Source organism: Scomber scombrus, chromosome 17, assembly GCF_963691925.1.
Source record: "Scomber scombrus chromosome 17, fScoSco1.1, whole genome shotgun sequence".
Classification (NCBI taxonomy): Eukaryota; Metazoa; Chordata; class Actinopteri; order Scombriformes; family Scombridae; genus Scomber; species Scomber scombrus.
This window is the reverse complement of record NC_084986.1, coordinates 9,737,921-9,753,198: the sequence shown is the minus strand read 5'-3', so window position 1 is coordinate 9,753,198 and position 15,278 is coordinate 9,737,921. Positions and strand designations below refer to the sequence as shown.

Genomic DNA, 15,278 nt, shown 5'->3' with positions numbered 1-15,278 from the left:
TTTACTATTTTCAGCAAATGAAAACAAGTAATACAAATCTTACATTTTTGGACCACTTTTTGAGCTGGTTCATTCAAACTTGTCCCTGGTCATTTGCCACAACATGCTTTGGCTGTCAATCACAGTCTGTCAATTCATACAGGAGTCTGACTGACTACAAAGGTGAGAAACATGCCATCTAGCATAACTGTGAAAATAGCACATAGGAAAAGATAGGCTTGCGTATGTTCAATGAACCTGCTTGGCCCACTGACTTCAGCCAAACTTGAAAATGAACTACAAGTACGATTGTACTGTTACTCAAATGCTGAACTGATCTGCCAGTCAACATTAACTAAATTTAGCTCTAACGTTAGCTTGCTGGTGGGACAGAATTTGGCTGTGGGATGTTTGCGAGGCAACTGAATCAGAACCAGCTCTTTTAAGGGCTGCCAACTCTCGCACACTGACCTTGACCTTCATGTAATTGACAATTTTCACACGCTCTCACACCACATGTCCATTTTCTCACACAGTGAAAAACAAATTCATATCTGATAATAATAAAGAGACCCTGCATCACCACAACTGGCTCAAATCAGTGCAGCTCTGAGGTCAGCACACCAGGTTAGCTACTGCTCTTTCTCTGGTGGAGCAGGGTTGGAAGGGATGAAAAACATTTTGGACAGGTGGTGGGTTACTCCTGGTGCAGTTTGGGAAACACTGACCCAGAAAAGTAGTCGTGGAAGTCAGTAGGCCAAAGTTATAAGGCTGCTCGTCTCTATTGCAGACAGGCATCACAGTGGTAAACAACAGTCATTATCTTACATCAGATGACATCAGGTTTAACACTGAAGATGGCTTAGTAGCCTGCAACCTACTACATGCAAAGCCATATCCTGATCTGCCCAATTATATAGTGTTCTTGAAACATTTTTGGTCCTTATAGCACACTCAATCAAACTAATCTAGACTAGTGCAGGTCACTGTTTTTTGACTTAATCCAAGAGGTTAGATGATGTAGAAGTCCAGGAAATTTGTTTTAAATTACTTCTTTTTTTTTTTTGAGAGCATTACACGTTTACTCCACCATTTTAAAACATAACCAGGCGCTCATGATGTACATCTAATAGCACAACAAGTGTTTGCTGCTAGTAAAGTCTTTCCACTGAAGCATGTCCCAAAAACTCAATCCAAAGTCTCTGCCTTTGACTCCATGATCTCGTGTAAAGTAGACCGGGCAGTTTCCTTGGGTTTTATGCCAGCGCTGACCAAATAAATGCAGTTGTCATTGACGTGGCTTGGATTGGAAGGTAGACACAGCCAGCGCAACTGCTTTACCTCTCTTTTGAAGTTCTGGCTGAAGATGTAGTAGATTATGGGGTTGTATACGGTGGAGCTCTTTGCAAACATGCACGGCAGCAAAGTGACTTCAGGCGGGATCGTGTTACTGTCACCCAAAATTGACCACATGCTTAACACAGCATATGGAGCCCAGCAGCCTATGAAGCCTACACTGATCAAAACAGCAATCTGCAAGAGAACAGGAATATAAAGTCAGTAAAAACGCCACAACATCTCTGGAAATAGTTTTAAATATGATCAGGCATTTTTTAGTTTGTATGTTTTGAGTTCTGTTTGAAATACAAGGTATAACAAGTTTGTATATGAACGGCCTGTGCCTTCAGCTGCACAGCAAATTATTTGAAATTTTTGAAGTGAGCAAAAGGTTATTAATGAACTGTTGAAATAATTGGCTAAAGTAATTGATGCATGGATGCTAAAAGCCATTAAACTGTTTTAACAACTACCTAAAGTAATAACTAAATGGATGGTTTAGTTAGCTGAAGTTAATGGATATATGGATATTTGGGGGTAAAAAGTAATATATACATGGTTAAAATAGATAGTAATGGAAAGAAATGTACAATGTAGAAAATAATGTAGAAAATAATGGAGGTAATGGTAAAATTGTAAAATTGTAAAGTAGTTAGCTAAAAGTAATGGATAAATGGTCAGAATAATGTTGTAGCTACAAGTATCTGATAAATGATTAAAACAACTAATAGTAAGGCCTGTACTGTACATGCACACTGTCTGTGCACTGCAGCTTCTAGGTGTATTTGGGTTATTTCACAATGTTCACATAATGTTAATAACAGACTACTGTCAATTTAATCAAGATTGATTCAATTCAGTGTTGAAGCCCCCAATGACATATTGGTACTTTACTTACTATTAACAGCCTTCGCTGGAGCTTGACAATATTGGGGATTTGGTTGCAGTTCAGGGAGTTTTTGTAGGTATAATAGAGCTTGATGGCGATGCCAAAGTAGCAGGAGAAGATGATGACAGAAGGTATGATGAAGTTGAAAGTGAACATTGAGATGACGAAAAAGAAGCCCTCATGCTTCATCTGTCCCCAGGCAAGAGAACAAGACAGGCCGAAGGGCTCCGGTCCGTACCGCCCCCAACCAAGGAGGGGGAACAGAGCCCAGAGCAATGCGTACAGCCATGAACACAAGCACAGCATCTTCACCTTCCTCCAGCTGATTTTTTCCTCTGCAGAGAGAAAGAGAAATGAGCTATAATATAGATGGACAGAAAATACTATTTTATATTTTCTAAAACAAGTCTGCTTATCTAACCAATATCTTGAAGCTCATGGGGAAATAAATGAACCTAAATTTGCCTCTTCCAACAGATTAAACAATGAAGAGGCAGTGATGATAAGATATAAAAGGATTTTATTTAAAATGGCACTATATCCAGAGGGTCTTCCCACAGTTATCTCTTGTTTACTATGATCTTTTCCCTAGAGCCTGATGCTGATGTGATCACTTTCATTGTGGACTTCCTTAGTGTGTGTGTCTTATGCTCTCCAAGTTTACATTACAGTTCTTATGTACTTATCAGGGCAAATATGTGTACTCTATTTGTGTTTTTTTAATATCTATTTGGACATATGTGTAGGTCTTTTGACCACACATAGCTAGTCAATAAGTTCATGGAAAACACCATCTGACTACCTTTCTTCTCCAATACTATTTGTGTGATAGCCTATTTAAGTCTCTACAGTTTTTTCAACATTGTCAACTATAAGGCATAAAATGAACTCTACATTTCTCAACTGCACTGTCAATACCGTTTGTTTACCTCAGGCACAAAGTTGCCACTAGGTTTGTCAGCAGAAAAGAGGTTCGTTTGGTATATTTTCAAGTGGCATAGCAGGAAGTTATAGCCTGGCTGGCAATATAGCCGAATTGTTAATCAAAAAGAACAAACAATATACCAACACAAAGGTTAGACAGTCACAAAAAGTTATTAGCTGGGGCAGAGAAATGAACATCCAATACTGAAATGTTCTACAACATTTTTTAAACTGGATTTGAACATTTATGTTTTAATTGCAAAATTGAAGCAGCTACTATTTACTAAATATGGTGCTGTAGAAATGACATCTAAAGAATTTTAAGGCCTGTTTCCTTTTTTATTAGCCTTTTCTAAAAATCTGCTGTAACATAAGCTGCAAATGTTTGGCTAACTACCTTTCTACCTGTGTTATGACTGCCTTTAACTGTATGATAATTAAGAACAATGTGTCCATGTGTTCTACATGAATAATCAATTGGTGAGGATGCTGACATTATTCTTGGACCTGTTTGCTTTTGCCCTAATCTTTTACAACACTATCATCATGCTAAATTATGTTTTATCACTGAATGCTTTTTATCACTACTGGTTAAATCATCCACCACATGACCAGTCATTTTTTAATAATGGTAGCTACTGTCTCTTGGAGAATAGAAAATATCGGAGTTAGGACAGTAAATGCTTTATAAATTAAAATATTTTCAGAAAATGTCTGGTTATATTTTGTCAGTGTTTCAGACACCTGTAATACTCACTGGGAGAATTCAGATCAAGTGAAACAATGAAGCGCACTATGGCCAAGATAGTAAGGTTCATGATGCTGGCCAAGCCAAAAAAGAATCCTGCCAGGCCGTAATAAATACAGGTAACATCTCCCCCGATCCAATGGTGGTTCCAGGCAGAAGCCACAGCCAGGGGGTACATGGTGACAGCTGCCCCTAGGTCTGTCACTGCCAGATTAATACTCAGCAGCTCTGGTGGCTTCATCTTTGATGACCTTTTGAACGCCATAAAAAGAACCAAGAGGTTTCCCAGGATGGAGAGAACAGCTGAGACAAGGAAACAGAAAGGTAAGGATAAAGGATTAAAGGTAAAAATTATGCTACATTTTAATGATGACTGTGTGAATGGAAAGACACATTGGATTTTCTTATAATACATCCATACATGTTCCCTCGTGTATGAAACAAAACCTGTTGGGCAATTTCTCTGCAACAACAAATAATCTGCATTTACAGGCCTTGATTGCGTCATAGCAGCTCCAGCAGCTTTTATTTATTTATTTTTTTTTACCTCAGCTTACTGTTTATGTTGTGAATCAACAAACCTTGCACACATTATTATCTGTAATCACTTTAGGTGTGCTCGGTTTGCAGGTCCCAGATGGCAGGGCAAGCGACCAGACATAAATGTCCTGTTAAATGAGTGAAATGATGAGAGAGAAGCGTTTGTTTTCATTGTCAGACAGGACGCTCTCAACAGACTGACAAGAAGCTAGTAGTCCCTGGGCAAAGCAAGAGCCCAGGAACAACAATAGCTTTCAACCTATTTGATATAGTAGACAAACTGACTAATTACAACTTATGATACTTGCACACAATCATGGGAAAAGGATGTAAAACTGCATAGATTTCTTTGAACAACTCCTGAATTTGATATATTTGGCAGGATTTCCATTTTAAAAAATTGGTTAAAGTCCATGTGTCCGGAATGATTTCAACATCCCTGACAAATGGCAGAAATTCCAGTCAAATTTCAGTTTTCATTGAGCTTAAAAACAACTGATAAGCATGCTTTATAAAGAATGATATCATCAGGGCATGTATATTTAGAATATTCATTATTGATTGAAAAATAGGCTACTTTTGCTTATAGATTGTATTCCAAATCAAATAAACCCAGTCAATAGACTCACATGCATAACACTATTTAAAAAATAAATAAATATTTTTTTTTTTTAAAGTTACGCTAGCCTACGTTCATTGGGGTAACACATAAACAAGAAAGAATTTCCTTCAGCTTTAGTTCAACGATTTTAGGTCAGCTGCTTAAGCCTTGTGACCATGTCCTCAGGGCGACTACACTGTGCTGTCATGTTTTAGTTTTGCAGAGAGAAACCTGTCTCTGCTGGCACACTTTTATCCTTTTTTTAAATCACAATTAAAATTGTGCCTGAGTAAATTGTTTTCTAAGACATTACAATTGGAGAGATTTAAAATATGACTGACTTCAACAGATTTTACCACTAAATAAAAGTAATTACCAGATAATGGAAACCCAGCCATTTGGTCTGATAAGAAAAAAGCCTAGAGGAGCCGTACAATTTAATTATTTTATCTCTTTTCAAGGTAGCGGCGGGCTGAACTGGAACAAGCTAGCTCATCCTGTATCTGACTTTCAATGGACTTTTTTTGGTCCACCAGTGTTTGCTTTTCTGTTATGAACCTAGGCTGCAGTCTGGGTTCTCCTGCCAGTGTAGTCTTGCCTGCTCATCAAGGATGAGCTGGCTCGGTTTTTCCAACGAGGATCTTGTTCTTTTGTCTCACTGGTTAGTCCTTTGTTCTTTTTTTAACCATACTCACAGGCAAATCAACTACAATGTGAAGGAGATAACAGTTGACTGTGCACACTTTATTGGCAGCCTGCTTTACATTTCATCTGTCTGCCTCTCCTGTTTTGATGGGGTTTCTATGTTTTTTCCACCTTGACTTTCACGATGTAGACAGTGTGATGTCCCAGTGGCAGGTGGGGGGGCACTCTGTAACTTGTTTAGGACATAAATTGACAAGTGTCCCCTAAGTTCTGTTTGCTTTGGATACTCCTTTACTTGATGTGTCCAAAATTAAACAGCATGTTGTCCTTCTGGACAGACAGGCCAAACAAAGACTCAATACACATGAACCAAAACAAAGCAAAGGGTCACATACTCAGTTACTCAGCCATTTTATAGTGCAGAAGCCACCATGTTACAGCCAGGTCCCATGGCCCAACCATAGACTTTTACCTAATCTTTGCGGCAAAGTGAAAAATCACCATTTTGTTTTTTGTCCCATGTCTATTCTTAACATTCATAACATATTTTTATGCAGATGATACAAATTTGTATTTGGTAGCTTCATTGCACTTATTGGCAATACCCAATCTACAAACGGATTTACAGGTCTTACTGATCACAATCTAGTTTTAAATGCACAAAAACTGAAACAAACAAAACAAAACAAATGCATCCTCTTTACAAAGATAGATGTGTGTCAGCAGGGCTAGCAGCCCTGGACAGCTCATCATTTGAACAGGTGACACCCTTGGACTATTCATCAAATTACATATTGAACCTTACAAAAAAATTCAAACAAAAGTTGCATGCCACATAATTGCAACATCCCTGGTTCAACTCAAGGGACATTTGTTGCATATCATTCCCCTCTCTCCCTGTTTCCTGTCAGCCTCGATGCCATCTACTTTCAAATAAAGAAAGTAGATGACAATACCTTGTCTTTGTACTTTTATGCAGCTTGATCAAGCCCCAGGATTTCATTCAAGTTGGGATATTTTCAGCTTGCACTCCCCCTCAGTTGTGCTGCCCCAGGCAAAACTGCATCACGCCGGAGCACAGGTGGTTTAGTGGTTAGGGCGCCTGCCACATACGCAGAGGACCCCTGTTTGAATCCTGGCTGGAGGACCTTTGCTGCATGTCACACCCCCCTCTCTCCCGTGATTTCCTGTCTCTCTTCTGCTAATAAAGGTGTCTATGCCAGAAAAAATCTTTTAAAAAAAACAAAAAACTGCATCACGCCCACGCTTATCGTCTGGCATTCTCTCTGAACACACTTTTAGAGGTGCTGGTAGGCTGATAGTTTTTTCTTGGGACAGAGTTTCATGCTGAACAGAAAGTAACAAGAGTGGTATCAATCTTCTAAACTAATTCATGGCAAGAAAGCAAATATGTGTGATTCGACAATATCCAATGATTCGTTTAACCTGGTTAAACTGAGATTAAATCGTCTTAATACTTTATTAGTTGTACAAATAAAATGACAGGAATTGCTGTGTACATCTCCCATTCGATCTGAGAGGAGAGGGAAGAAAACCAGAATAGGAGCAAGGGAGAGCCATTAGCAGGCACACAAACAAAGATAAAGCTTCTGCATAAAACCTTTTTCTTTTCCTGTTACAGAGATAGTTGAAGAAAATGACAACATTAGCCTTTGTTTAGGTTCCTTGGAGGTGAAATAGCTCTCTTTTCAACAGGGAATTGATAAATAGCTAATATTAGTAGTGCTTACAGGGCCCATGGACGCTTAGTGTTGTATGACAATAGCGAGGTCTGTATTCTTCTAGACACCCTATCTCACACCAGATCTGAGAAAAGTTGTCAATTTATACAATTAATCACATTCCAAGAACCACAACATCAGTTGTAGCATCTGACTCAGAGGAGACAGCACATAATTAATCGAATGCCCCGGGTACAGCTTTAAATTTTTATAGGTACTTTCACCTCAGTCCACATGACCATCAGTAATGTATAGTGTATAACCCTGGAGACTTGCACCTCCTCTCAAAGAGTCAGTCTGATAGCACCACTCTGACTCAGTAAGTGGTGGAGATGCTTCATGCGTGACAGAACAGCTGATGTTGCATAAGCTTTTTCTGCACATCACACGGGTACAGTGTAGGCAGCAGGTTTTACTAGTTGAATTACATTTTTTCAATTTAAGACATGGCTTCCTACAGTAGACATTAAAATTATTTCCATGACCATCCCAAAATGTTTCTTTATTTTTAATTAGCTTCACACTCTAGTAAAGTTTTCAAACTGCTCAAGCAGAATCATGGAGTCCATCCAAAGATTCAACGCCCACAGCATGAGTGGGTTGTCGGATCTCAGTCAAAGTCAATGGGTTGAAGTTTAATCCTTCTCTGAACTCTGGACTGCAAACTTATTGACCTTATGCTTCCCAGCAACAAGGAAGTGCTCCGACTCCAAAATTGTGTCTTTTAACATCCTGTCTGCCGGAAGTAGAGATATGTTGCATTGTGTGCATTGACATCTGCTGCTTGCTCTTACATTTGACCAAACATCTGTCAGGTTTTATAATATGACTACAGTGTTAAGGATTGACAGTGCTGAAATGAACATGAGAGACTGTCTTCTACAGCAGTCTGGCAAACACTGAGGGCTATTTTCATAGCAGAACTAATATGATAATTTCTCTCACACAGCACAGGGATTAAATGCTCATGTCACTGTTATAGTAGTCATGATGACTGGTCAGAATGTGTTGCTATTTGGTTTTTATCATGTTTTCATACCAATATGATGTCACAACAGATGTTGACTGAGTGTAGCCATTCAAAACGCATGGTTATGTATTCTTTCCATTGTTTTAATTTATATCAGCTTCCAGACAGAAAGAGTAAAAATATTCTAAAGAATGCAAATACTTAATAACCTGAATCATCATGAGGTAGAGATAAGCATTAGAGCTCAGCTGTTTCTGTTTACCACAGAGCACTACAGCAACACAACATAAGCAAGTTGAGCTAGTTGTGGGCTAATTGTAAATCAGTTAATGACATGTGTTCTTTGCTTTGAGAACTGAATAGTAGGATGTGTGCAATGATCAAGACAGCAACCTCTGAAGCCACATTTGCAAATAACTCTCAACAAGAGCTCCAACTGAATGACAAATTACTAATTACTGATTGCTCAGCCCAATAAAACATTATTCTATCTGATTAGCAGATAATATTTAAGCTTGCTTTTCTGTTCTTTTAACACTGCTACGTTATTTGAGACAGAATCCTTAAATATGGCACCTTGTTTGCTGTGACTTTCTATTTACCCAAAACTAACACTTAACCTTGGACTCAAACTCATTGTCAGCTGTGGTACTATTTAAGCACAAAACTCAGAGATCGGAAATATTTCAAAATTATTTTGTTGTGTGCAGCTGCTATGAATTTCTGTACATAGAGAGCATTTCAGGTCCAAAGGTTTCAACACAGTTCAATGGGGAACTTGACACTGTCACAAGAACTGCCCATTCCCCTCCATATTGCCATATTTGCCAGGATTCGCATCTAGACGGACTCCATGGGATATGATGCCACGGACAGGCTACCAAATGAAACAACAGAACATTACCTTGATTGAAATTACAAATTTCTCTGAGTTTGAACACTGTTGGAAACATTTAGGATAATGTAAGTACACAAGTAGACAAAAATGTATAACATAGGTCCAGTCGTTTTTAGGCTTTTAGGTTATAATGTGGACAAAATTGCACATTAAACCTCTCAGTGACTGACAGATGGGCAAGACAAGTGAGTTCTAAAACAACACTCCAAATCAATAAATCGGGGTGAAAAGCAGCTCACAATAACAAAAAGCCATGTGTCTATTGTGTATATTTTCTGGAAAGCCATTTGGACTGAAGTTACCAAACCCAGCAAATGTGTGGCCTAATTGAGTCCTGCCTACTCTTTATGTGACTGACAAGCACACTCAAACAAGCTGTTAGTGACAGTTTAGCTTTCACTTTCATGACAAAGGCTCCACTCAGTTGGATGCAAGGCACCCTACAGCAGTAGGGAATGGAAAAAAACAGTAGTTGGCTGGAAATATTTTAATGTTCGGCCATCTGGCCAACAGCCGGCACTTATGGAAAACTTGGTCCTGACCCCTTATTTCACTGATTTGGTGGAGTGAAAGGAATGATTTGGTGAATCTGTTATTTCAAGATGAAAAAGGAGAGCGATGGAGAGAAAGTATCAGAAAAGAAGGACAGCATGGAGGAAAGGCAGCTGTGACTTCTATCAAGCAAAGGTGATAACACTTTCCCAACATACCAGCTACAGCAACATAGATGTCCAAATCTTTCCCTGATCAATCCGCAGTCAAACACTCAGTTGCCACAAGGGGACACAAGAGAGGGAGGTGCAACTTCTGCACAATATGAAAGTATTTTGTAAAAGAAATGTTCTTTGCAGTTGTGTTTGTCTGAAAATTGCAAACCAGTTTGTGGTTTTGTTTTATGACTAATACACTAAACGCTGTTGATTGTGTAGATTGACAGAGGAGGAAGTCATGTGGTTTGTGGGCAGTATTGATAGGTGATAGATGGTTTTAATGGTTATAATAAAAACCTACTGTTCTATGTTGTTGTTGTATCCTTCACTTTCAGCAAAATTTAAGATAAGTTAGATTATGAATGTATTTTCTGTATAAATTAACTGTATCAAACATAAAGTAAACACGTTCTGCTCTCTGAAACTGATAATATAGATATGAATGCAAAAAACATGTGTGGTTAAAAATTTGGTATAGGGACAAATTACACATTTTTTTGTTTGGGTATGACAGGCCACAGACTTAGTTAAGCTCCAACAGTAATATTAAAAACATGAACCATGCCTGATCCTCTTGGGCAGATAGGAAGTGAGACAGACCACACACAGAATCAAAGGTAATTTATGAACATTTACCTAACCCAAACATTCCAATCACACAGATCAGATTGTATGATGCTTATATGCATGAGTGACATTTTGTAGCAAGTAGCAGGACAACTGATAGATAGATAGATAGATAGATAGATAGATAGATAGATAGATAGATAGATAGATAGATAGATAGATAGATAGATAGATAGATAGATAGATAGATAGATAGATAGATAGATAGATAGATAGATAGATAGATAGAAACAATGTATTGATCTTTATCTTAAAACCCACTGGAAAAACTCTTTAATGCTCTGTTCACTTTGCTTCTGAACAGTCAAGTCGCATGTCATGACCAGCTGGTAGAACTAGGCCATGTGGGCAAGCAAAGGTGTGCTGACTTCCTATCAGATTTATTCATTTCTGTATTTAGTTATTTATTATTTATTTATGTATTAGGTCTGTCTCTGGCCTTCTTGTTTTCCACAAATTTGATTTTCACCCTGCGGGTGGCAGTGTTTTAGTGATGGTTTAGAAAAACACATATAACACTGCATTTTTATATATATATATTACATTGCAGTTCTCTAGTGTAACCACAAAATAAAAGCAAAACAAGTCAGCAAGGGAAGACCATACAGTCAGTATATAAATGGCAGGTGGCGGGTTAGCTATGTCAACATGCAACAGTCTTGGTCATAAAAAATTACAATTAAAATAGAATTATACTACATGGTACTTTGTGGCTATTTCTTTAATGCCACTTTAAACACGTTTTGCGAAACACTTAATTTAAGATAGTGGCCGGATTATTCCACTGTACTGTCCATTAGGATACTGAGTCAAAAAGGTTTGGAAGGTGTGTGTCTGTCATGCTACATTTTGTAAAGTAGCTATGATTGTCTCTTAGTACTGATAAATAATTAATTTATAACTTAATGACATATTTTTAACAATTTTGTTAAAAATGTGCAGCATCTTAATATATTTATATTGCACTGTCAACCTGTTAAGCTATTTAAAATGTTTAGGATCAGGATGTGCAAGTTGGTGCACTTTTAGTATATAACCCTTATCGATTTATTTTGAGTCTTTTGTACTTTGTTTTTAAGGTGTTGTGATAATCTGGTGTACCAGGAGATGGCAGTGTAGTCAACATTAATTTGAACTAGAGCTCCAGCTAGTGTGTGACGAACTGAGCTGTCCAGAAAGGTTGCTTTTCTGGCTAAAAACATATTTAATCTTTGATTAATCTTGGTGAACGCATTTAAATCCACATGTTCACCTGATAAAAACCTGTCTAAAATGCAGCCAAGATCATTTACATCGTCTGTAGTAGTTTTATCGAATTTTCTAACTTTGACCTTAAAACCTGGTAACCTTGCTCAATTTTTTTTAGAACCAAAACAAAAAACAAAACAAAAAAACACAAAAGAAATGCCTTCAGTTTTTCTCAAGTGTAGGGATAATCTTGGGGGAGCGCCCTGGTAGTCGAGTAATCGGATTGGTGCCATATAGTCACGGCATCCCTGGTTCGGGTCGGTCGGGGACCTATGCTGTGGGTCATTCCTCTCACTCTCTCACTGATTCCTGTGGGCCCTCTCTGCCAGTTACTAAACCCAAAAATAAATCTTAAAAACATTTTTTTTTTTTTAAAGTGTAGGGATAATCTATTATCCGAAGGCTATCTACTTAGATTTCAAAGTTCCTCTCCCACTATTTTATCTTCGTGTGCGACCAATAAAACAGAATTGTCAGCATATCAAATATATTGCATGAGCCAACTGCTTTTTACACTGAATAAAAATAATAGAGGACCCAGGATGCTACCTTGTGGTACCCCACATCCCATGACTCTTGCCAGTAACACAAACCATTAAGTACGATTTGATAGGTATGATTAGATCCAATCTAGGGTCAACCCCCTGAAACCTGTGGCTCTTAATACCCATAGAAATTCTTGAAGGGAGTCAGGTACTGACTGACACTCATCTTAGTTTCTATGCCTTTGATGTTACTATTAGTTTCATCATTAGGCCTGGATTCTGTATTATTTGTGCAAAGCATCTGAGAGGAGGCTTGCTTCATCCTAATGATCTGAATCAGAGTAATCACCATAGCGCTGACATCCCACTCTATTTCCATGCTAATAAAAGCAGTGTGTGGTGTGAAAAGAATTGAACAGCATGCCACACCAAGGTATTTGAACCAGCTCAAGATCTCATTTCAAGACCCAATTAGGCTCTTCTCTCCACACCTTTTACCCCCTTGTGTTTTATTTCATTTTGATGCTATGATTAATTATATTGTGCTATTTTAAAGTCATGTTACCTCAACCATCTGATAAGCCAATAATCCTCTTTACCTATTTATTTGAATACAAGTGAGGAAATGATGAAAGTAAGATGCTTATTGTTAAAACCCTCACAAGGTGTGAAATAACTCTAATGTATGTCTCCATAATCATTGTCAGTAATATGCAATATTGAGAATATATGAAAGAGTCAGGCTTTCACAAAATAATATAATTCCCTCTGTGAGAAATCAATGAGTTCATATTTTATTAGAATTCCCTCTTTTTGCTTTTTATTTTAAGTTAATTTTGTTTGTTTTATGTATTCATCTTTCTCATTGCACCCTCTTCCTCCTTGCACCATATACATACATACCATTACAGTTTGTGTTACAAATTCAAATAATAGTGAAGTAGGGACTTTAATCATTAATCCAAATATGTGTGAAATTATTTTTTTTTACGTAATATGCACCACAATGATAAAATTATAGAATCAGTTGCAAACTCCTTCTGGTGAATAACAGAGAAATGAGCAGGGATGAAACCAGATGTGAGGTGAATGTCAATGCTCATTTACAACATCTACTAGACTGATTACAACATCTACTAGATAATGGTGGCAGAGTAAGATGAAGGCACTCCTGTGGAGAGAGGATGTGAGCAGTTGGGAGCCGCATGTATCATAACAAAGCTACACAATATTAAGCCTGGCTTTACTGTAAGATATATAATCAATGAATGTAGCATGTGCAGTAATACAATTATAGCATCTCACAGCATAGCCATTTTATCAGCAGAAAAAAACACTGGACTAATTGCTCACCAATTATCTTCTAAAGGATGAGTTTTACTTTATCTTATAATTGCACAACTAAATTACAGTACTATGGGCACTGCATGTCCATGTGGAACTATGTAATAGGAAAGGTTGGAATATATCTTAGGGTTAGTGTTACCTTTACAACCTTTATGCACACTCGTGTTTGTGTCACATATGAAGGCATTGCATTGACTTATATTCATTTATATCTCTAACCTTAACCATACTATGACAAACCATACTTGTAACCAAAAGTCTTAACCCTGAAATTCCATAGTTCACATTGACCTTTTTTCCACCAAATGGGAGGTGAATTCTCAAAATGTGGCCCTTTTAAATACATTTTTACACACATTACACACACGTAAGTAAGAGCTGTCTCAGAGAGAAAGGGATTTGTTAATGTAGATTTTAGGCATAATATTGTCATGATTTCTCACCTTGAAAACATTTAACAGGCGTACCTGGGTTAGGTGTGGTGCATGAAAGTTTGACATGAGGAGGAATAAAACAGCAGACAGCAGAGATATTGACATAAGTGCCTTATTAAATCTTTATGTGCGCATGAAAGAGAAGTCCACCCACTTCACAATCAGCGTGCTATTATAATTAATGGTAAATGCCTGATCAAAGCGAATTGTGCGTGAATTTGAACTATGAAAAGGTAGGCTATGATTTAGTACTTATTGTGTTTTCCATTCCCGAAATCATGGAGAAGAAGTTGATACTGTATTTTTCCCCCTACCCAAACAGCACTGCGATGAGCAGAGATGCAAAGCCTTCAAGCCCCTATTGACAACTTTACTATAACATTTACTCAAGCTTGGGTGGCTGTAAACTTACCTAAAACAAACAGGTAACAACCTGTCCCGATGTCCAGCGCTGGTGATAAAGCTGAACTGTAGATATCCATTGGAACCTTAACCAGTAACAAGAGAGACGCGATCCGTCTTAATGGGTTGGAGAAAAGTCAAGATGTGCCGCTGCTGGTGCGCTCCGATGGCAGATCCATCTGTCCTGAAGTAGGAGGGAGAGTGTGTGTGTGTGTGTGTGTGTGTGTGTGTGTGTGTGTGTGAGGGGGGGGGGGGGGGGGGGCAGATTAGAGCTGAGCAAACGTGGTTGCCATAATGAAAAAACAGCAGTGTAATTTACGTTTGATGTTTTGATTTTCATTAGTCTACTACTCCAAAACAGTCAAATGAATGGCCACAAAGGGTCAGAATGATTATTGCTTGGATCGGTTGCAGGTCTCGTTCTCCTGTCTTTTTTCTTCTGCTACTTGTTATAATTATCTTTTTATTTTTAATCATACTGAAAGAAGTGGGTGGACGGTGTTCCCCCGCTTTCCCCGCCCACTACACCTCAGCATTCAAGCGCACTGATGAGCTCTAGTTGACGAGTGGTCATGGATAGTATCTGGCCTATAAGCAGCGTGTTATATTTACATAAATGCTTTTGCTGAGACCATTGTATGTAATGCCTTTGGCTCCATTACAGATTTAGAAGGGTGGGGGAGATTTCTCATTTGTGTAGTCAGTATAATAATTGGTTAGTTTTATTTGGACCATGTCTAGGTAACCTCTT

At 38.1% G+C, this 15,278-nt stretch overlaps 1 protein-coding gene across 1 annotated transcript; it reads right to left on the bottom strand.

Moving 5' to 3' along the window:
- Positions 1-1,167: 1,167 nt before the first annotated feature.
- Positions 1,168-14,607, bottom strand: opn8b (opsin 8, group member b). The gene is made up of 4 exons (XM_062437789.1): positions 14,538-14,607; positions 3,888-4,181; positions 2,216-2,541; positions 1,168-1,512 (listed from the first exon to the last, which is right to left on the bottom strand). Exons 1-4 carry the CDS (start codon positions 14,605-14,607, stop codon positions 1,168-1,170), a joined length of 1,035 nt encoding a protein of 344 aa, XP_062293773.1.
- Positions 14,608-15,278: the final 671 nt, after the last annotated feature.

Excerpts from the sequence above, each read along its gene's own strand:
- opn8b (XM_062437789.1), bottom strand. The coding sequence starts at position 14,607 with ATGGATATCTACAGTTCAGCTTTATCACCAGCGCTGGACATCGGGACA. Across the intron at positions 4,182-14,537 it reads TTGTTACCTGTTTGTTTTAG|CTGTTCTCTCCATCCTGGGA; the intron begins GTAAGTTTACAG and ends TCCTTGTCTCAG. Across the intron at positions 2,542-3,887 it reads ACTTGATCTGAATTCTCCCA|AGGAAAAAATCAGCTGGAGG; the intron begins GTGAGTATTACA and ends TTCTCTCTGCAG.